General features: G+C 38.5%; 1 protein-coding gene across 8 annotated transcripts in view; it reads left to right on the top strand.

Annotated features, from left to right (window-relative positions):
* CEP112 (centrosomal protein 112) overlaps nt 1-22,070 on the top strand; it is a 159,484-nt gene that overhangs the window by 37,951 nt on the left and 99,463 nt on the right. For 7 of the 8 annotated variants that reach the window (XM_064395729.1, XM_064395728.1, XM_064395724.1 and 4 more), the window contains exons 14-18: nt 63-180; nt 1,128-1,223; nt 2,025-2,084; nt 4,596-4,675; nt 19,371-19,506. In XM_064395729.1, the coding sequence (XP_064251799.1) occupies nt 63-180; nt 1,128-1,223; nt 2,025-2,084; nt 4,596-4,675; nt 19,371-19,506 (490 nt within the window). The remainder of the gene's footprint in view (nt 1-62; nt 181-1,127; nt 1,224-2,024; nt 2,085-4,595; nt 4,676-19,370; nt 19,507-22,070) is intronic. The other variant, XM_064395727.1, reaches the window with a different exon arrangement.

Genomic DNA, 22,070 nt, shown 5'->3' with positions numbered 1-22,070 from the left:
GAGCAGGTAAAATGCCAAAATATGAAAGCAATTTCCATATTCTGTTTGCTTGCTCCGTGTAGGTACAAGTTACTTCAGAAAGACAAGGACCAGATTATGCAGGAATACAAGGAGAACCTTCAGCAACTACAAAGTAAATTTGATGTTGATAGAGATTTTCTGAAGCAGGAACAAGCTCAGGTATGCTGCCAGGTGTAACAGGCAGGAAAATGGGGTTTATTTCTAAGTCTTCTCCTCACTATCAATGTGATGTTTATGAATAAATCCAAGGAATGGCTCATTTCCCCAAGTTAGTCATAAGTGTAAGTTTAAATAAAATTGGGGTTTAATTTTTTATTCCAAAATTTGACTGAAAAATCATCTGAGGTTGGTTGGTCATTCTGGTGTGTGTGTATTTCTATATCTCTGTATATCTGATCCAGATAAGGTACAATTAACATCCTGATTTTGTTTGTGCTCCTGTAAAAATTCTGGATACACTCTTGAAGACTTAATGTTTTCATAAAGCCGCTTCCATGACAGAAAATATTTTTTCCAGAAAAAAAAGTCCTGCAGGCCTCATAGTATTGAACATTGTATTAAATATTTATGTGTTTAAGGAAATATTTTTATATTTTGCAAGTGTAGGTTTCACCCAAAATGTAATAACTCTTGTTTGTTTCTGGAAAAACATCTGTCAGGTTGATATCTACCAATATGCACAGGTACAGAGATGGTACATATTTAAAGTGATTTTAAAGTTAAATAATTGTGGAAAAGACTCAAGTTTTAAATACCATTTATTAATCCATAGAGCCATAGGACAAGTGGGTGATTGGTGTTTATTTGCTGAAATTCTCTGAGCTTTGATGAAGCTTTACTCCATTTAATTTACAAGATATTTTTCTTTCTACTAATTTTTGGTAGATTTTAGTAGGGATTTTTTATTATTTGGGTGTTTTTTTGTGCTGTTGTTTCCATTTCTGAGCTCACCAGAGGGCCCAGAGTGACGCACCCAGAGCCGTAAACTCATACAGGTTTTTTCTCCCAAGTTGATAATTTTTCCAGTTTCTGAAAACTTAAGAGAAATAAATTCAGAAATGCAAAAGAGCTCCAAGACAAAAGCTGCTTTTTCTGTTGAATCCCAGCAGACATGTGATGTGATTGCAGAATTACGCCGTGAAATGGCTCTGCTGAAACAACAATTGCAAGACTCTGAACATCAAAGGAAGCAGCAGCTGAGGGTGAGCCCTGACTTTCTTTCTCAGAAATGACCAACTCCTTTTCTTTTATTAGGTGATTTAAATATTTAGATATCCATCTTTAAATGCACTTCTGTATACCATGCTTGCTTGTTTCTGTTTTATGAATGGAAATATATGAAATGTCACATAACCACAATGTCACGTGTGGTTAAAGGTTGCTTTAAAAAGTGTGGCTAAAAGAGAGGTAAGAGCAGAATTTTCACAGAAGTTTTCTGACTGTTTCTTGCAGTTAAATAAAAGAGTTTAAATCTCTACTGGTGGATTACAAAGAAGCCTGTCAAAGAATGATGAATATCTTTTTTTTCTCGTAAACTGTAAACATTTTTAAAGTTTCAAAATTGTTTTTAATTTGCACTGTTTAATAGTTCAGTTCAATATTCTGTCTTCCTGTAGGCATTTAAATTAATCCTTCTATCTCAGGGTAATGAGTTCCACATCTGTATCATGTATCAGTCCTGGTTGAGTTTTGGCATCTACTTTTCTTCCAATGTCTTTCATTTCACAGTTGATATAGTACAGAATGGCATTTTAATAGCTCAGGAGAGCAAGTTGCTGTTTCTCTTTAGCAAACATGAATCATGACTCTGGAGATAGTTGTGTTATTTGGTGTTGGTTAAATTCTCTTCTATGTCAGAGAATTTTTTCATGATGATATAAAGTGGGTTTTTATTTTGCTATGAACTGTTCTATATGATAGCTAATGTCTGTGTTTGATGAATGCTCTGAAATGGAAGAAAAATGGGATTTGTTGATTTAGAATACACATCTTTTCCTCTGCAGGATCAAGAATACAAGCTTCAGCAGGACAAGCTCAACTTGAAGCGTGTGTATGAGAAACAGGTAATATTTCCAGGAAAATCTCCCATCTTCTGCACACCTCCAATTTTGTTCTGTACAGAACTTAAAGGTTGAAATTTTGAAACCCCCAAATAGTAAATTTGGGAATCCAAGCACTTCACAAGGTTCGGAAAAAAGAATTGGACAAAATCAAGTAAGATTTTAAGCACAGCTGTTTAAGGACACGGATATCACCTCTGATTTTAGGAACCTGTTGCCAGGGGATGGAGGCTGGGATGGCATTCCCAAAAAAGTGCCCCTGGCAGCCTGTCCTGTGTGTGTACACTGCTCGTGGTGGCAGCTGCTGTTACTGGAAGGAAAATGAACTGAATGAAACCTGGCCTGACCTCTGGCAGTGCTCATGTGTTCTCCCACACTCCTTTTCCCCCAGAGTATCTCCATTCCATCCTTCTCCACGTGTTCTCTAGATATTGTCAACAGGCATCGTTTTTACATCAGAAACTTAAAGTAAAAAATGTAATTTTCATCAGAAACACTTCATCTTAAAGCACTTTGCAAATCCTGCCTGCTCTTTTAGACTCAGAACATCAATAGGCTTCAAATTAAACTTCAATTTTAGTGACATTATATGTGCAACTCATGTGCAGCCAGAGGGTGCCTTAGATGCCTGTTTAATTGAAAGGATGTGTTACTCAAACATGTCATTGCCAAATGTGGCAAATTTATAACATAAAATAATGGATTGTGATCCCAGCTACTTGTCACTTGGTAATAGCACTTGTGACATGAATTGTAGAGAGGTTTTGGTTTGAGTTAGTTCCTTCTGCTGACTTGAAGTCAAAACATTCTTTGTTCCAGGATCTGCCTTGGTTTAAACCTAACCTACATTTGTCTTTTTAGTCAAGTCATAGATTTTATAAATGTTGAACTCAAGAAAAATCCAGGATTGGAGTGATTTGGAGGCCAAAATGAAAAATATATTGACAAAATTTGACTGAGGTTTGAGGATCTTTTAGGAGAAAGGTCTTAAGCAAGGGTCTGAGAGTGTGTCAGCAGTGCCTCCAACCAGTGAGCCCAGGGAGGGAAGTTGGAATTCTGCATCAGCAAACAAGGAAGCAGAGCCTTTCTTTTTATAGATAACTTGACAGCAGTTTGTTCATAAATTCTGGTGTAACTGTTTTCAAGCTCAAATCTTTGAGAAAGGACGAGAAGAAAAATGCCAGTGAATAATCTATGGGTATAAATCCATAAACCAGGATGGATTGGCCCATAAAATACTAAAACAAGCAAAGGAATCATGAAGTCTCTGCTGCAATCTGTTCACTTAAAAACCTACCCATTATCTAATAATCTTTATGAGTCTGCAGTGGCTGTTGCCTCTGAGGATACTTAAACATCAAACAAATCATAGGTAGGAGCCTTAAATGTCACTGTTTGATTAAATGTGCTTATCTGCTGGATCAGGAACCAGTTAGGCTAAATGGCTTTACAAGCCAAGGAAACACCTGCTTTTTATAAATAATCGACTGCTTGTTTTCCAAACATTCAGCTCAGCATCAGGAGAGTGACAGATTATTCCTGACAGCCATTCCCAAGCCACCTGTTGAATATATAGAATTTTACCTGGTTTGGCAGTAGCTTCTTCATTCTCTAGTAGACAGCTCATGGATTTGGAGGCTCTTGAAACCCAGCTAAGTGTTCCTGGAGTGAACACCTCCATGGAACTGCTCCCAGCAGAGAATCTCTGAATGTGTTTTTTCACTGGCCTACACACTTAGTAAAACACATTTTTTATTTTTTTTAAATTATTTTATTTCTTTATTTTTTCTTTATTTTCTTTATTTTTATTCTGTATTTCTTTAGATTACAAATGACTGTAGGTGGATAAAGGATTTCCTGTATGTCCCATCCCCACGTTGTTCCTTAAGCAATTCTAAAGCAATACAACTCTTGGATTATGTACAAACTCTTGGACTTAACCTCCCCTTGGCAAAAAACCTTACAAAAACTTGTGGTTTGGACCATACCTGGGAAGATGCCAATTCAAGGGGTTTTGTAACTATTTTTAGGATTATTATTGCTAATTGTTCTATTATTATTATTCTTTAGGATGTTTATGTATTTATGTTTGATATTTTTTATTGTAAGAATGGATCAGAAGTGATTCAGTTTGGGTGGTCACAAATTGGTGAGTAGGAGCTCTGCACCTCAGAGAATACAGGTCACTATTTTAGGCAGTTTCCTATCTGCTTTTCTGTACTTACATAAAGAAAATGTAGTTCCTTTTTTATGTAATTAGTGATATTTCTTTATTCTGGACTGTAATATTTACTTTGAGAAGGAAAATAGTTCATTGGCTACATTCCCATACTTCATCTCTCTGTTAATCTCTGCTTTTGCATTTCACACAATTTTAGAAATCCATGGATGGTTGTGTGCATCAGTGGAAAAGGAATATACAAATAGTTTTTAGAATTTAAAATAACATTGATTTATCTTAACTCAGACACTGTTTTGGCTAAAATATCTGGTGCTTTTTTCTTTAAATGGCAGATTAATGGCATTCGGAATGATCTGGATAAAGAAAGAGGGGAAGCTCAGAAGAAAATTCGCCACCTGGAACAGGCTCTGAAGTAAGTGAATGTGGAATAATTCTTGAACCACACCTGGTATATTTAAATATGTATTTATTTATTAATATTTATTTATTAAATAAACATATCCTTCATGTAATCTAACTGCCCTCCTATAGTTTTTTTCCTGTTTTAAAGCTGCACCTTCAGGGTTCTGATGAACTAGAAAAATGAAAAAACTAAAGAACCAACTGACCCACGTTTGTTGACTTTTAAGTGGTAGGAACAAAATAGAATTAATGAGAATCAATTAAAACAGATAGAGTTAATGATGTCAGCTGCTCATACCCTCTCAAATAAATGGGCCCAGGTTCAATTCAGAGTTTATTCATAGGAAGCAAATAATCAAAACTAAAGACTTGTTGCTTTGGACTCTTCTAGAAAATGGAATAAATTTGAAAGGTGTGTTTACTTAAAATATATTTGAATAGATGATGCTTCTGATTTTATGTTTTGTGTTTAATATCCACAAATTATGAGTGTAATGCAGATTTTTTTCTCTTTGATACAACACTTCTTTGTGGGAGTACTTGTTCTTCATGTGGATCTAAAGCTGGGAGAAATGCTCTGTAGCAAACAGTTTTCATTAACTAACTTGGAACAGGTTTTTTGCTGACTTTGTCCATGAGCAGCTAATCAGGATGCACCAGGTTTGATGTTTTCTGTGCAAGGGAGTGGTTTATGTACAGCAGATGACATAGGACAAGATCAACTCTTGCTATGCTCCTTCCATTTTTGATTATGTAAATTATTCTTTCCATGTGTTAATCCAGTTAAAAGTCAAAGCTGTGGAAGTAATTTCTAGGGGAAACAGATTATTTTGAGACAAACCAGAAGTTGTTTGCTGAAAGTATTCAGTTTAATATCACAATGTACCTTATCTAGGCTGGGAGAGGCAAGTAAAGATACTTTCATTCCATAAAAGTGACAGGGCTGAAGTCTGTATTTCTTTATTTCTATAATCTCTGAGGTATTTGGCATAAATAGAGACTATCTTAAATCACTGCAGACATTAATAAAAACTCCAGCTTTTAATCTTTAAATTCTTTATGCTGACTATTATTTATAATTTTGGGGAGGTTGAACTGTTATCAACTGCACTTAATCTTTTAGTATTTTACCATCTGATTTGTTGATAATGAAGCTGCATTAATTTTCTTCCACATCTTTCAAATAATGTGTCAGTTTGCACTTACTTATGTTAATAAAACCAGTCTGGTTTGCAGACTGGTTTTATTTGCAGCCCAGGGTTGATCCCCACGTGGGTGCAGAGGAAATTCTCTCCAGGCAGGATCTCTGAGCTGCTGGGGATTTTGAACCTGAAGAACTCTTGCAGGAGCTGAGGACATCCTCAGTTATTTCAGATATTCCTTGGCTGAATTTAAGCTTAGGTGTAGCTTGGAGTTGGAGTCAGGATTTGAAAAACTCGATTTTAAGAGCCCAAAGTGCTGGTGATGCTCCAAGGGCCGTGAATTAAAACAATGTTGGCAGAGCTCAGTCCCAGCCTTGTACCTCCTGTGGGTGAATCCTTTGGCCAAAACTGGGCACGGGTCAGCTCCTGGGATTGAAGAGCCCTGGGGGGTGTTCAACAGGCCAAAAATCATCTCCTGCTTCCCCCACAGCAAGTGATTAATACCTACATGGTTCTATATGTATGTACCTATATGTTCCTATATGGTTTTCAGTGTCTCCTAGTACAGGCTGCTTCTACTCCTGTGGGTCCCCTCTAAATGAGAATATTCTTTGATATTGTATTTTTCCCAGGTCACTTCCATGTCCTATGACACTTTGCTTCTCTTATGTTTTTTCTTTTCATTTATTTTTTTTATTCAGGGTGTTGAAAATAATGTAGAGATGTCTAATATTAAGCCCTATATACCTCTCCCAGTTGAAATGGAAAATGTTTACTTGTGGAGATAGTTTAATAAAACTCTATACTACTGCTCTTTTGATTATTTTGTAGCAGGGGTTTGGGGCTAGTTTTAAGATTAATAATGGAATTAGTAATGCTAATAAGTAATTGAATAGACATAAAAATTAGCTTTCTAGTGTGGTTTTGTCTGGCTGGAGACAGAAGTTGGCAGATCCATGAGGATGGATTTAGGATCCTAAAAAGATGATATTTGCAGAAATGCAGTGCCCTGGTCCAGCCCAGCTCTTATTCTGCTGGTTGGGATTCCAGATCTGAGTCTGACCTCTGCATTTCTTCCAGGACAGAGGAGCTGCCAGTCCTGCAGGGCTTTCTGCAATCAGACCTTTCATTCAGCACCAGTGTGTCTTGACAATATTGAGATTTTTTCATATATGTACTTTTATATTATATACAAGAGATAATAGATAAGGAGCAGTGGTATTCATGGTGGCAGAAATGGATGGCTTCCTTATGGCTTTTTCTTTTCATTGCTGCAAAAATTATTCTTTTTAGCAATCCTTTCCTATTAATATGAGTCTATACTATCCAATATCTTATGTAAAAATGCTTCATTTTGCTGAATTTCTTTAACTACCTGCAGAATGAATTTAACTAACTCCAAGCTCAGGCAGACCCAGTAAATCTTTAGAAAAACAACCTTTTCTTGCATGAGGTGGGTGAAAATACAGTTCAGCATCTTCCATAGAAACGATGCCTTGTGGAATTGTAACTCAGAACCCAGTAGGTGCATCAGTGATTTCTTATAAACTACTTTGATCTGAATGCACTTTGATTCTGAAATGGTCACAGGATTATATCTTGAGTAGCTGCTGAGCTGCAAGCACATAGAAAGGGAAGTGGCAGGCATTTTAGGGGATTTTTGTTATTATTATCATTATTTTCCCAGTGCTGTGACAGCAGACAGTGCTGCTGCTGTTTCAAACGTATCCACACCGATGCAGAATGAAAGTGATTGGAGGCATTGTTTGGAATAGTAAAATCCACATTTCTGAAAGTATCTTTCACTTCAAAAATAAAATAAAATAAAAAAGTATTGCCACAGTTTCAATACAGAATAGGGGTTTTCATAGTTTATAGGTTTTTTCTTTCTTCTGAAGTTCATGGTAGAAATATCTGTCAAAAGCAAACCTTTTGCAAAAGAATTGCTCCAACACTCCTGACTTGTGGTGGTGACTTGTAGATATAAAATTTATATTTACTTCTGCAGTGCATGTCACAGGCATTGCTTCATAGCAAAAGTCCCTCTGAGAAGTGCTGCAAGGGCTTTTCTAGATGTCCTTTAAATGGCATTTCTGTAAGAACAAAGTTTTCTTGAAAAGCTTCTCTGTAATTACTTGGGGGGAAAGGTTGTTTCTCTAATCCCTGTGGTTTGGTTGCAGAAAATGTGTCATGAGAGTGGGTTGCAAATAGGCTGAATCTCTGCTGTTCTTATCTCTCACAGTGAGGAGTAGGAAATAGAGGTATATAATTTGTCACAGTACAAACTGAGTAGAATGAAACAGAAAATAAATGAGGAAAAAAAATCTGTACCCATTTGCTGCTGAAGAAATTGCATGGAAGAGAAAGAAAAGGTCTTGCTGACTTTATACAATATTGTTAAACAGCTCTCAACATCATCTCTTGTGTCTTGTTCTCTGGAATTTGGATGTTTATTCATTCAGTATATTTCTTTTCCTTCCTGTTGCCAGCAGATTGTTCAATACTTTTAGTTTACTATGAGAAATATGTATTTGCTGTAGGAAAATATTCCCCATTTTATTGAAGATTACAGCCACTCAGCTCAATTTTGAGGTGTTTGGTTTTGACACTTGCATTCTGGAGTCATGAAAGAATCCCACAATGGTTTGGGTTGGAAGGGACCTTAAAACCCATCCTGTTCCACCCCCTGCCATGGCAGGGACACCCTCCCCTATCCCACTGCTCCAGCCTGGCCTTGGACACTGCCAGGGACAGGGACAACACCTTTGTGGCTGCACAGACACATAAAGTTGGTCATTCTTGAGACTGAGAGATTTTGGACTAAATTATAAACATCCTGAATAGTTTGAGGCTGTGATTGTCTGTCACCCTCATGGGAAGTGCAGACCACGTTGATTTCTTCAGGATAAAGGTTGTGACAGTTCTCATGTACTGGAGAGAATGATGGGATCTGATTTAATGCTCTTTGCTTTGCTTGCCTCATACACAAATACCATTTTCATATGCTCCTGAAGTACAGATTTCCTGAGTTCTTGTTCTTCAGTTCTGTAGTGTGTGAAGGAAACAAATATTAAGCAGTGACATTTTAGAAGAAATGAAATGAAATGAAATGAAATGAAATGAAATGAAATGAAATGGATGAAACTCCCCCTGTACAGGTGCAGATGCTGTAGTTAAACACTGCAGCATCAAGGAATGCCTGCACATCTCCCCTCCAGTGCTGCACAACCTTCTCCCTCTTACTCTTTGCCTTTTTTTTTTTTCCAAGTCTGTCTATGGAGCCAAATCTCAGCATTTTGCAAGTGGGGATGATACAGAGCAAATGCTGAGCAGCTGCTTCATTCCAACTCACTTAATAAAATTATTTGTTTACATAAGGCACTACCAACACCTCTTTTTTTCCATGGCTTTCTACCCCTTGTCTGAACTTGTTTAAAATTCTGGGGAAGAAAGAGGGGCTAAACTGCTAAACTTTCTAGAAACCAGTAAAGGCACTTCTATCCATTAGCAGATTTTCCCAATAGTTTTCACAGCAGTTTTTAAAGCACACACAGACAGTTCTCACAGTATTTTGGGGTTTGGTTTAGGTGGCAGACCAAATCTGTCCAGTCATGATAAGGTGTGAAGGTGGTGCCTGCAGGTATTCAGTAAAATGCAGAAATGAAAGTGATAAAATGATTTGCCTTTCTTTTCTCATGTGTACTTGTGTACATGTGGTTTCTGACATGGCAGCCAAGGAGAAGAAGTTGATTTCTCCTTGGAGGTGGTGCCATGGAGTTTCCTCACTGCAGGCTTAAAAAAGCTTTTCCCACTGTTTTTTTTTATTATTATTCCAGTATGAGAGCAATGCTCTGTGCTTCCCTGTGCTGGGCTGCTATTCTGGAGATTTTGTCAGGTGTTCAGTGGTACTCACTTATATTTTAAATTTCATTTCTTGTGTGTAGCACAGTTATTTCTGCTACCAGGTTTTACCTCACAGAAAATATCTGATAAAAATGTGCTAGCACTCGTATTTCCTAAATCAAGGTGGAAAAAATGCTCTTTAGGGAAGGAAATACTTTTTTATTGCTACCAGTTACTCTTCTTGAAACTTCAGTCATTTCTTTATTCAGAAGCTTCACTTGTCATCTCCTGGTGTGCTTTGGCAGTCATTTGGTTATTCTGGGTCATTCCTTACCTGACACTGAGCCAGATCCATGGAGCTGGAGCTATTCTCAGGCTTCTCCTGTGGTTTTAAACTTGGCATTGATACCTGTAAAGCCTTCAGAGGGTGGCTTTGATGTCAGCCTTGCTAAAAGCAGAAGTTAAGATGAAATCAGCACTGTCCTGGAGCCTCAGGCTGGCACAGGGAATGTCTGGATGGCAGTGACACTGAGGATCAGTAAATTCCCATCTTTATTTTTGATTTCCACCGAGGCCCCATCTGCTCTGGGCCCTGGTGCAGTGGGACGATCTGAGTTTAAGGTTCTGTTCTCATGCTGCCCTGAGTATTTTATTAAGGTTTTTTCATGCCCTGAGTATTTTATTAAGATTTTTCTGTTCTGAGCTTGCCTGGCCTCCTCCAGCAGTGCTGGTTCTGCCTGGGCTTTCCCAGTTCACCTGCACTGGTGAAATGGGGACAAGGCAAAAATGAGCAGAGGGTGAAGTTGTCCTTTGCAGAATCTTTTCTTACAGCTGGGGCTGAGTAATGATTCATTTTTCATTGTATGGTTCTCTTTGATGCATAAAGAGAAGACTTGGGCTTGTTTGATGTGAAAAGCTCTTCTTGCTTTATTCAGAAGTACCTAAAAGTGCATCAAACTTTAGCACAGGAAGTTTTATGTAAGGGTGTTCTAGTCCTTAAGGTTGCTTATATCTTGCAGAATTCCCATGGTGTTTATTTAATTTTCTTCTCTCTGTAATACCACAAAAAGAGCAGTGTAAAGCTGAGGGGACATAGATTTGAGAGAAATAAATGGTGAACAATCTGCTGCTGACCCAATAAAGAGGGAAACAGATGAAGGCAAGGAAAAATAAACATGTGAAGAGAGCTGGCAGGAGGAGGTAGAATAAATAGCAATGGAAAGAAATGATTTTGTTTGTTATTTACATTTGCATAACGGTTAGATCCCAACATTTTGAAAAGAAGTAAAATTTAGGCTTTTCAAAATATACAGAAGTTATAATTTGAAAAAAAGCTGTGATTTACAGTGGATCTTGAGAATTTGATTCTACCAAGCCCTTTGAGAACTTTGTATTTAAACAGCTGCTCCTTCAAATCCTCTTGCATTGGCTTCTTGGAGTGGTGTGCGTCAGAAATGCCACTGCACACAGCAAAGCACAACAGCCTGAGAATCATCAGTGCAATGATAAATAAATAAAGGGAGTGATAGCTTTAACCACAAGTTAATTTTTCATTTCTTTTTTCCTTTCTTGCTCCTCTAAGTTGAATCCAAATTCTGAGTAATTGCTTGTTGTTGTTGTTAATATTTTCAGGGTAATTGCCTAAGTGTAGCTGTTTTCCTGCAGTTAATTCCATTTTTCCTTGAAAATGAAGTATTTGTGTGTGGAGAGAATTCTTGTCAGAATGGAAAAGCCATTACTATTTAAAGCCGGAAATAATTAAAAGGAATATGAGCAGGCATTGTCTTTAATTCCAAGTGTTGCAATAAAAGAGCATTGTTAAGGGTTTATACTCATGTTCATTGTGTTCATCATTATCTTTTATTAAAATGTTGAGGGTTGTCTCGTTACAGCCATTGCAATATGATGCAAAAAGCCATGTGATTTAAAAACAGTGATTTAAAAACAGTGGTAAAGTGATGTGGCTGAGGAGTTGGGGTCTAGTTTTACTCTTTAAAACTGTGTGTGTTTTTTTTGGTAGGCTGGGTTTTGGTTTGGGTATTTTTTTCTTTTTTTTCTCCTTTAAGAATCAGTGGAAAACCAAGCAGCTGTTCTCCACTTGGTGCTGTGCTTGAGCATCTGAAACCTTTTAGAGCAAACCCAGTCAAAGTTTCCAGCATATTGTAAACATTCCCTAACCCTCGCTCTAGGGGCCACAACGTGGAGCATGAACAGAGGGCTCCAAAATATGGTAGCTTTGTTTAATAGTATCACTTAAAAGCAAAACTAAAGTGTTCTATTAACTATTTACAGCCTTTCATTTTCTTTCCCCCCGTTTCTCTGGAGACCTACTGGCAATAATGAAATATGTATTGAAAGGAAGGCTCCACTTGTACAAAAAAAATGTAACAGTTGATTTTTAATCCTTGGCTCTGGGACTGTTATGTCCCTCAAGATGGTTATAGAGATATCACATGACATCTTTTTAGTGATAACAACTGTGAAACTGGTTTGATATGGCACACAGCTTATGAAATTAAAAGTATTGCCTTGTGAGGTGAAGAGCATTGCCATGTCATGCTGTAGCATTTCATTAATTGCTGCAAATTGCTATTCTAATAATTAATGTAGTTAAGGACTATTGTGATCACATTGACTAAATGAAAATACAAATAATCAACACTAATGGCAGAATTGTTCCCTTGTTACTCCAAAGGCTTCCCTCTCACATCAGTGTATTTCTCAGATTTCTTATTTCTTTTCTCATTTCAAGATTATACAATGCCCAAAACACTGATGAAATGAGAAAAGCTTTCAGTTGGCCAAGAAAGTTGTACAGATGATTGAATTCAATTAACTGATTGTTAAAAAGCGTGCAAAGTTTCAGGCTGTCACCTCCTTTGAGTCACTTAGAAACCATCTACAAAACAGTACCAGGAAAAACTTTGTTCCTTGTTGTTGCTCGATGATTGTGATCTCTCTACTTCAATTATATTTCATAATCTTAATTTTGCTTTTACTTTTTATGTGTTTTGTACAACTTTCCTTCAGCTTCAGCAACAATACAACCAACCTTCATGGAGGAGTTCAATCTGATAATTCAAACTTTAAAGGAAAAGAAAATTGTGACAATCCATGTCCTCTTGGAAAGAATAAACCAGTGAGCCAAGTAGGCACTCATGGTTCCTCAGAATTAAATATCTTTATTATCTACTACATGAATATTATTACTCTGAATCCTAAACTAACCAATTATTTTAACCATAAAATGAGTTACCTTAAGTCAGTAGAATGACAGGATGAATTCTGAGCCCTTGTGCCTCCTTAACAGTCTTAATCCTGGCAGTTCCTCCTCAGCATCTTTGCTCTGCCAACCACTGTTGGCTCTGTCATTCTTCACACAGCCTGGGCTGTGCTTTGTTAGTGTTAAGTGATTCTCCTTGCCTGGCTCTGTCCTGTGCCTGGTGATTTCTCACATAGTTTGTCCTTGGATGGTTTATTTTATCCTCCCCCAGCTCTCAGTGCCACAGCGCCGTTCTGTGATCTCCATCCTTGTCTTCTCTGCTCCTCTTCTTTGGGTACCTCATGAATCTCTTTGCTGTCTGGGCTGGCTTTCTGGGCCACCTTTTAATTACAGACTTGTCTCCCCTTTTCTAAGCCATTATCTACACCTGTCTCTCTAATTCTCCCCTCCGTGTTGTCCTTGCTGAGGTTTAGCTGTGCTCTCAGCATGGGAAAGCCGTGACTATTTAATCTCTGTTCTAATCCTCCTCCCTTGATAACTGAGCCTCTGTGCTCTCTCATATATGTGGTGGATCTAAATCTTGGAGACACTTTCTGCAGTCTGGAGCAAAATTACCAAGTTTTCCTTTCCAGCCACATTTACAACACTTGCCCAGCCTTTTAAGCCACATCATATTCATCATTTGGCAGTTGCTGTTTTATTCTGTTTGCACAGCACCTAGCACAACAGTGCCCTGTCATTACTGTAATGAGAAATAGTTATAATAATTATTAGTGTGTTTAACCAATGTCTGCCTAATTTGTGAGCCATTAATTTTGAGTGTAATGCATTATTCTTATTTCAGTGTGATTCTGCACACATGGAGTATTATTTGCTCCGAATTCATTAATGGCTTTAAGGAGTGATTTAGTTTGTTAATGTTATCTCATGATTTATTTAAAACATAAGTGTATAGTTTAAAACAATAATTGTACTGTAAATATATTCCATTGTTGGAGCTTACTTGAAGGAATGCAGACCAGCTTTTTGATGTTAACATCTCAAATTATGCAAACTGTAAACAATTTATAAGTGGATTTGTGCTTTTTCTCATAAAGACAAGCTCATCTTATTCTTAAAATTGGGGAAATATAAAGACAATTTCTTGTCTTTATATTTTTGGCTTTATTTCTTTGAAATGATGAAACAAGTTAGAATGCTTTCTAACAACTCCCAAATATTAAAGTGCCCAGGGACAGGATAGGGATGATGTTTTGAAGGCAATAAATATTTCAGCTTCACATTTCAGTCTTTCTTCTTTGCTCCTTTGATCTGGCTTTGGTTTAGTTATCATTCCGCTTGAATGACTTCACACTGTCTCTCTTCCTCTCCACACCAAGGAGAAGAAGTGTTCTGCACATATTCCATATGTCTGGGGCTGGCACAGTAGGAGAGCCCTGGTTGCTGCTCGTTGTTTGTGGGAATCCCAGCCCGAGCACAGGGATGCTCCAGCCACAGCTGGGATGGAGTCAGGGCAAAGCTGTGACTGAGCTGTCACTGTGAGTTCAAAACAGAGCAGGAAAAGCAAAATTGATTTTTGTGTATGCCACAGATTTGGCGTTAGTACTGAAGCATTTTTCTGTAACAATTAACCCATTATTAGATATGTGGTGTTTCAGGCCTGAATACATTATTTGTGTAGTGGAATAGCTGCATGCTAGAAGTTGGCTCAGAAGGGCTGTGGCAGGGAGTGGCTTTTACTGGTTGTGGCACTAAAAAGTGGTAGCATGGGTCTTGCATTAGCTGTAAATTTAATTAATTAAAAACTGCTGCAATTTTGTGGAGTCCTGGCAGTACCAGAGCATCTCCATGTGAGGGACTCTCTGGGGACAGGAGCAGATTGTGGGTCTGCTTAAATTTCCCTATGTGAAGTCAAGTGTATGTGTCTGTACACTGGATGGGTCCTCATATCTGTAGACACTAAGGTGAAATTCCTGAATTTTGGTTTGCATGGGAAATTTGGGTATGTTTTGATGCAGTTTGTTTTCAGCTACACAATTTGCTGTGTATTATATAAGAAATTGTGCTCTCCTTTGGAAATATGTTTATATTGGGGTTTTTTTTAGGGTTTTTTGAATCTAAATGAATTATATGAATGGTGATAACTGATTTTTTTTTCAACACATATTAATGAGAGTAAATTTTTTGTTTCTTGTGACATTAAATAAAAAGGAAGGCTGTGTAGAAACAACAAAATCCTTCTTCAGCTGCCTTCCAGCATGTGAACAGTTTGCAGTTTAGTGGGGAGCAAAGCAATTTTCCCTCAAAAGTAGCAATATTTAGGAAAGAGAGGAAGGAATGGGCAAAGAGCTGTGTGGGTACAGCAAATCTGAATACACAGGATTAGAGTATGTGTAATGTGGGAATGGCAGGACAGCCTGGCCTTTCCCAACAGATCTCAGCAGCAGCAGTGGGGCTGCAGGCTCAGCCATGACTCTGCTTTTCCCATACCTCAGCCTTGTCTCAGTCATTTCGTTTAGTTTTAAGTAGCCCTGTGATGATTTGAGTTTTGGTGATTTAGTTTTAAGTAGCCCTGTGAGAAGCAGGGAGTTGGACTCAGTGTGGGTCCCTTCCAACTTGAGATATTCTGGGATTCCTGTTTGTCTCCAGGGATAAACCCAGAGTCATAACAACCAGAGAGTGACTTAGACAAGGGATGGAGCCTCTCCCTCTTGTGGAGTCCATCAGAATTTAAGGTTCAGAAGCTTATTCAGGGGCAAAATATAGAAATTCCTTGCTCTGCTTCTGTTCTCCAGTACAGTTGGGATTCGGTGGGCTGTGCTGCCAGCAGGTTTTGAAAACCTGAGGAAGAATTTGCTTATTTGTTAAATTAAAGAATTAAAGCCTGGTATAATTTTATAAGAAATCATGAAGAGTTTCACAGCCTATTACGATTTTCCACTGAAAATCTCTCTAAATGGCACACAGGGAGCTTGGGTGTGGGTTTGCTGCTGGGATGTGAAACTCTGTACCTGTACAGCCTTGGGGATGTGTGTTTTAATTTCTTGATGAGGCTGAGACCCAGCCGGGTGCATCTCCTGCTCCCTGTGCTGCTGGTGAGCCCTTGCTGTTCAGGGAATGGTGGGAGCCCTCCAGGAAGGTGTTGGTTCATCCAACATTTTGCTGGGACATCCCAAACTTAATTAACCTTTCCTGTTAACCCCTGTATTGCCCCATGTTTCCTTAGTGCAGTGCTGTAAAGTCTCACTGCATTTAGCTGTTACCTCTTGGAGGACATTTTACAGAGCAAGACAAATATTTCTGATTAAGCATGAAGAGGAAGCACGTAAGATATTTGTATTTCTCATCAGTGCACTTCAGGGTGCTGATTTCTGAAATTGAAATTCTGGACTTCACAGTCAAGCTTCCCTGAGATGATTTGTGCTGTGTAAGACTCCTCATTCCGTTGCCATGTCCTTTATACACTGAAACAAAAGGAATTTGCTGCTTTTTAAATTGGGGGCAAAGAGTAAATTCACCCTGTTTTTATATTCAAGCCGGCTCAGCTTTAGGGGATTTAAGTGATGTAATTGTATTGTACTGGGCCCCACAACTAGTCCAACTGAAAAAAATAATCTTCAAAGTGAATATTTTAGTGCTTCATGCAAGGCACATTGCTCAGTGTCTTGGGAAAAAAAGTGAAGCTTTTCTTATATTTGTGAACCCAGGGCCATTGTTGTACAGGTTTTCTAAGCTTCTGTACAAATCTGAACTGCACAAAAAATACAGAGTGCTGGCTCCCACATCCTTAAAAATGAAGTTTTTTTTTTCCTGTTTATAATGAGATGTTGCATTTATTCATGGGATTAAGTACTTAAAAGAAAGGAAGGTGCATAAAACCACGTTCCTGGAAGTTTGCATCATAATATTTCAAAATAAAAATGTCTTCCTGAGGAAGAAGATGTATAAATTTGGAGCCTCACTTATGAGCATGAGGCCTGATATCTTGTCCTTTTGAGTTTACATTTGTTGTGTTTCCATCTGACTGGACCAAAGCTGTTGTCCCAGTGTCTCGTGACAGTGTGGATGTGTTTCAATAAGTTTCAATTTTTGGTTTTGCTTCCAGTGTGGAGAGGAATTATTAGATGTGTTTTGCAGGGAGAGAGATTTATTATCCAGGTCCCATTGCTGAATTATGGATCTTTGGGAGGAGAAGTGGACATTTTCCCCTCTCCATGGTCTCTCCAAAGTAACAAATGTGGGCAGAGCTCTTCATATTCTTCTTTCTGAGGTAGATTTTGTTCTGGGAGAGGGGAGTGATGTGCTTAATGTAATTCAGTGTCAAACAGCTGTAAAATAAAAATATCTGTATTCAGCATCTCCCTGGAATGTGGGATTTGGGGGATAACTGAGCCAAACAGCAGGAGCAGATGGAAAACTGATCCATCAGACAGCTCCTGTCACTTTGAGCTCTGGAGGTGTCACTGGCGTGCCCATTCTGAGGAATGGTGGAGGAGCTTTGTACTTGGGATTTGGATCTTTTGGATCTTCTGCAGGAGGAATTTAAGTCCTAAATGGTATCTTGCCATTTGAGTTACATGGGGAAAGAAATGTTGATTTTGGTAGTGATGGTTTTTTTGCTGAGTAATTTTATTGTCTCATAAATGAGTGGGGAATGTGATGGCTTAGATTAACACAGATGTGCCTCCCCTCAAAGGAGTGTGGGAAATGGAATCGATGAGGCTGTGGAAATAAAGCATATCTGGAGGGGTGATGGATGCTCTCTAGCAAATTTGAAGATAATTTGCACAGGTATTCTAAGAACACAAAACCAAAACCCCAAAACAATCATCACCAAAACTGTGGTGCAGGACTTTGTTCTATTTCCTCCAATTTCTGCTGGGGAATAAAGGAATTTTCCTTTTTCTGTAAGGAGAGAAGCAGTCTCCCTATTCTCAATTATTCCATCAGCTGTGAGTGAGGCACCAAAGTAAAATCTTTTTTTTTTTTTAAATATACATCATGAAAAAAACCTCTAGAAGTAAACAGCAATGCACTGACTCAGGGCTTGTGGCATTTCTTTGATCTCTTTGCTAATGGAATTACCCTGCTCTCCTGCACTGCAAACAGCCGCTTTGTGAAGATGTAGGATTATGTTCTTTGTCCCATTGTCAAAGTCTGGTCTGCAAACCACAGAAGAGGATGTGAATACTGTAACTTTGGGCTTGGCAGCTTCCTGACCTTTCTGAAAGGCTCTCTCAGTGCTGCAGCAGCTCCTCCAGGGCTGGCAAGGTGACAGACGAGATGAATTAACTGGGCTTTTCCGTCTCTTACGTGTCAGATTCTTTGTTTTATATGGAAATAATTTCTGTCAAAATGGGAAATTTATCATGAGGTACTTCCTCTGCCTGCAAAATGGAAATGTCAGCCCCAGGTCTGTTTGAATGTGTCTTCTGTTACAAGCCATGGGTGGAGCAAGCTTTGTCCTCAATGCCACCGTCGTGTTCTCCAGTGTCTGAACACAAAGTCAGGCAGCTCTCCTGACCTGTGGGGGTAGGAACATGTCACAAAAAGTTAATAACAAAACCAGTAACAAGTTAATAAAAGTTAGTAATATTTGAGGGCTCACGTCAAATTTTCTGAAATATTTATAAGTTACCCGAGTTTTTGTTTGTGTTGCGTCAGTATAGTGAATGTCTCTACCTTTTCATGTGTATTTTTCATATATGTGAATGTACATAAAATATTACAGAAACATTACTATTGATGTGCCATCCAGTCTGAAGACACCCAGGCTGATTTCTATAGATGTATCGGGTTTAATATGTGAAGTAGTGTAGGCTGTTGATATGAAATATCTTTGCACAGAGATTTAACATCTGTCATTACTGTAAAGGCTGAATAGACATCACAGCATTATGGCTCTCTAATAGATTAAGAAGGAACCACGTGTCACGCATTGCCCTGCTTTGCATTTTGATTTATGGCAAGCAGGGAATAATCCTGTACCTTGTCTGAGCAAAGATGGCACTGGGATAATTTTCTTGATTTTTTTGTTTTGGTTTGGTTTTCTTTTAATCTGGAAAGGCAATCATGCTAAAAAGAGTTTGTTTAAGTGTTAGGGAGTGTTAAATCTAATTTAATGAAATCTAATTTGTTAGTATTTATTCATTGTTGCTATTATTAAATTTTATTAATTAGATTAGATTAATAAAAGGGGTTTTACAGTGGGTAGAGAGCCATTGAAGGGAAGAGAGCCTTTGAAGGTGGAGGTTTTGTTGTGAGCTGTGGACGCCGTGTTTGGGCGTGTGAAATTCAATCGGAGAAAGCGAAAATAACTCCGGCCTTCCATCGCCTTCTTCAAAGCCCTGCAAAGGGAAGTTGGGCAGAAGCTGGGACAGGAAATTGAAATCTGAATACTATTTTAAACTGATCGGGTTAAAGGCCTCTCTTTTACACCAGCACACTTGTTCTTTTATTTGATACTTGAACTCTGAAAATTTTCTGTGACTTTCTAGGGAGAAGGAGGAGCAGCTGAGGCGGGTGACGGAGGTACAGAGGCTGCAGGCCCAGCAGGCAGGCGCTGCCCTGGAGGAGTTTAAGCGGCAGGTGGAGCTGAACTCAGAGAAAGACTCTGCTGAAATGAAACAGCGGGTGAGGAGGTCACAATGCCAGCCTTTCTGAAACTCTGGCGCAGTGGGATAGCGGATTCTGATCTTATAATGCCAGAAACATGCTCCACTTGAGAGTGCTACATCAAAATCTTTCACAATGTAGTGTCTTTGCAGCGAGTCAGAAAGGGATGGTGGCGGGTGTTTCATCTTTCTGACAAAGCCAGAATTGTCATTGTTATAAAGATATCTGCAGTTGTGATACTGATTAGGGATTTTTCAGGAGTGAGAGTATAAAGGGTTAGTTTATACACCCTATGGAACAACGCTTGTCATTTCCCACTTAAATGTGTCTCTTCCTACTCTTTTCCCAGCAACTCTGTCTTCCATTAATGAGCTCCTGTAATCAGTTTGAGCCCAAACAGGGGCAGAGCCATGGTGGCTGCTGGCAGTCATGTGCAGAGGATGGAAAAATCCACTTTTCTGTCCTTGAAAATCAGAGTTTAGTGGCTTAAATTTCTTATGGAGCAAACAGTAGTTAAACCATTCTCCTGGGAGTTTGTAAAAGGAGCCCAAGGAGTGAAAGGAGAAACAAGCAATAGGTGATCAAAAAGAAAGGGAGAGAAGGGATATTTCCTAACTCCTCGTGTGGCTGAGATTACCAGACAGAACTCCACCTTGTAATTCTGGATTACAGGTTCCAACCTCACCTGCCTTGACCAAACCTCGCTGCTGACAGGAGGGTGCTGCAGGCTGGGGCTGGAATGGGTGGCTGAGGGTGTTGCCTTAGGACTGAGGAAATTCCCTTTTTGTTGTTCTCAAAATTTTTTTAAAATCTTCATTGCTGATATTTTTAAGACCCATGCAGACAGCAAATAATAGAATTTTGAAATGAAAAAAAAAGCAAGAACAAACTTATAAAAGCAAGATGTGTTCAGCAAACCAGACCCATGAGGGCAATACAACAAATCCCACAATTTTAATCTGACATTTTCTGTACTGTGTGACCCTCCTGCAATTTCTTAATGACTTAAAATAATATCCTAGTTCTGATCTAAAAGGCATGTTCTAGAAAAGCTAATAATAGTTTCATTCACTTAAAAAAAACCTTGAACAAAGAAAACCAGCCCAAAACATAAGAAAGTGCAAAAGAATTTGGAAAACATAGTCAACTGTAATTTTAAAATGACAGTAAATTTCTTTCAGAATATTCCTGAATTCTGGGAAATTTTGAAAGTCAATTTTGCTGTACTCCATGAATCAGCCAGAGGTTTACTCTTTCCCTGCTTGGGTGCTAAAATCTAGAAATATTAAATGATATTGTACAGTTGAGTGGCTTTATTCTACAGGAACCAAGGTCCAAGGAAATACACCAAAGGAGCACTGCTGAAGCTCTCTCTTCATGGATTTGGCCTTTCTCATTCCTCTGCATCCACATACTCTTAGATAAATCCCCCAGTACATTGGGACGTACTGGAAAATTCTGTGTTTTGTGGTGAGGTGGGATGTATTACTTACAAAACAACTGCAGTAGCCATAGCAACACTGTCCTTTTATCTGCATTAGGAATACTGGGCTTTAAACCCGTTTTTGGTGTGAGATAAAGGTAATTATGGAGATGAGTAGGATGGGGTCATTTTCAGTTGTTGCAATCAATATTTGATTCTTTAGTTTGGCTCTATGATAATATCATTTATTTTGCCATCTGCTTCCTATTTTGTCTAGCTTGTGATTATTAAGAGTCACCTGATGTCCACTGGTGGGTGGGTGGCACATGTTTAACTGCAAGATCTGCATATTTTCCAGTAGTAACTAAAAAAAAGAGAAATAACATAAAGACTATGTCATGGTACTGTAGATCTGGGGCTTCCTGGGTTTGGTAAACAATGATCAAGAGCCTTTGTTGGAAATAGATGAACGTGACCTAATGAATAAACTGCAGAAGCCGGTAGTTTTAAACCATCTTTGCATATGTTTTTACTATTTCACTTTTTTGAACATTTTCATTCTCTCTCAAAAATAATAAAAACCACCCTCCTTTAGTGCAGTAACAAGATCTGTTATTTTTCTGGGTTTTATTAACCTGAATAAAATATGGCCATGAATGTGCAATTTGAGTAAGTTTGGAGCCGGAAGAAAATGATTCATAAAACATTGATTGCAGTCCCTTTTCTTAATGGCAGATGATAGCAGTGAGGTTCAGGAGCTGCTTCCTCACTGCTCTATTTTTCCACTTTCTATGTGGCCAACTGCTCCTATTCCAGTCCCTTCTTTTCCTGCTGGAGTACTCTGCAGTAAAATTCTTTTCCCACTCCCGAGTGCTGCCTTTTCTCCTCCTTCCTGGCTGGGGAGTGATGTCCAGGCCAATTGGCACAGACATCTGTTGAACACTGAGCACTCCCTCAGGCCAAGCAGGATTTTGGCTTGTGGTTCAGAAATTCATGGGTTTCTTCTTTTTGTAGAGCAGATGGGCTTGTGGTCCTTCAAACCCCTCCACATCTTTTCCCTTTTTAGGGACACAGTTTATTCACTGCTTATGTTGGGATCTAGATCTAAAAGTCGTTGATGAGTGTGCACTGCAGCAGTTACATATATATATTTATATAT

Source organism: Passer domesticus, chromosome 20 (genome assembly GCF_036417665.1).
Source record: "Passer domesticus isolate bPasDom1 chromosome 20, bPasDom1.hap1, whole genome shotgun sequence".
NCBI classification, from domain to species: Eukaryota; Metazoa; Chordata; class Aves; order Passeriformes; family Passeridae; genus Passer; species Passer domesticus.
Note: the sequence above shows the minus strand (reverse complement) of the source record. Positions and strands in the feature narration are given on the sequence as shown.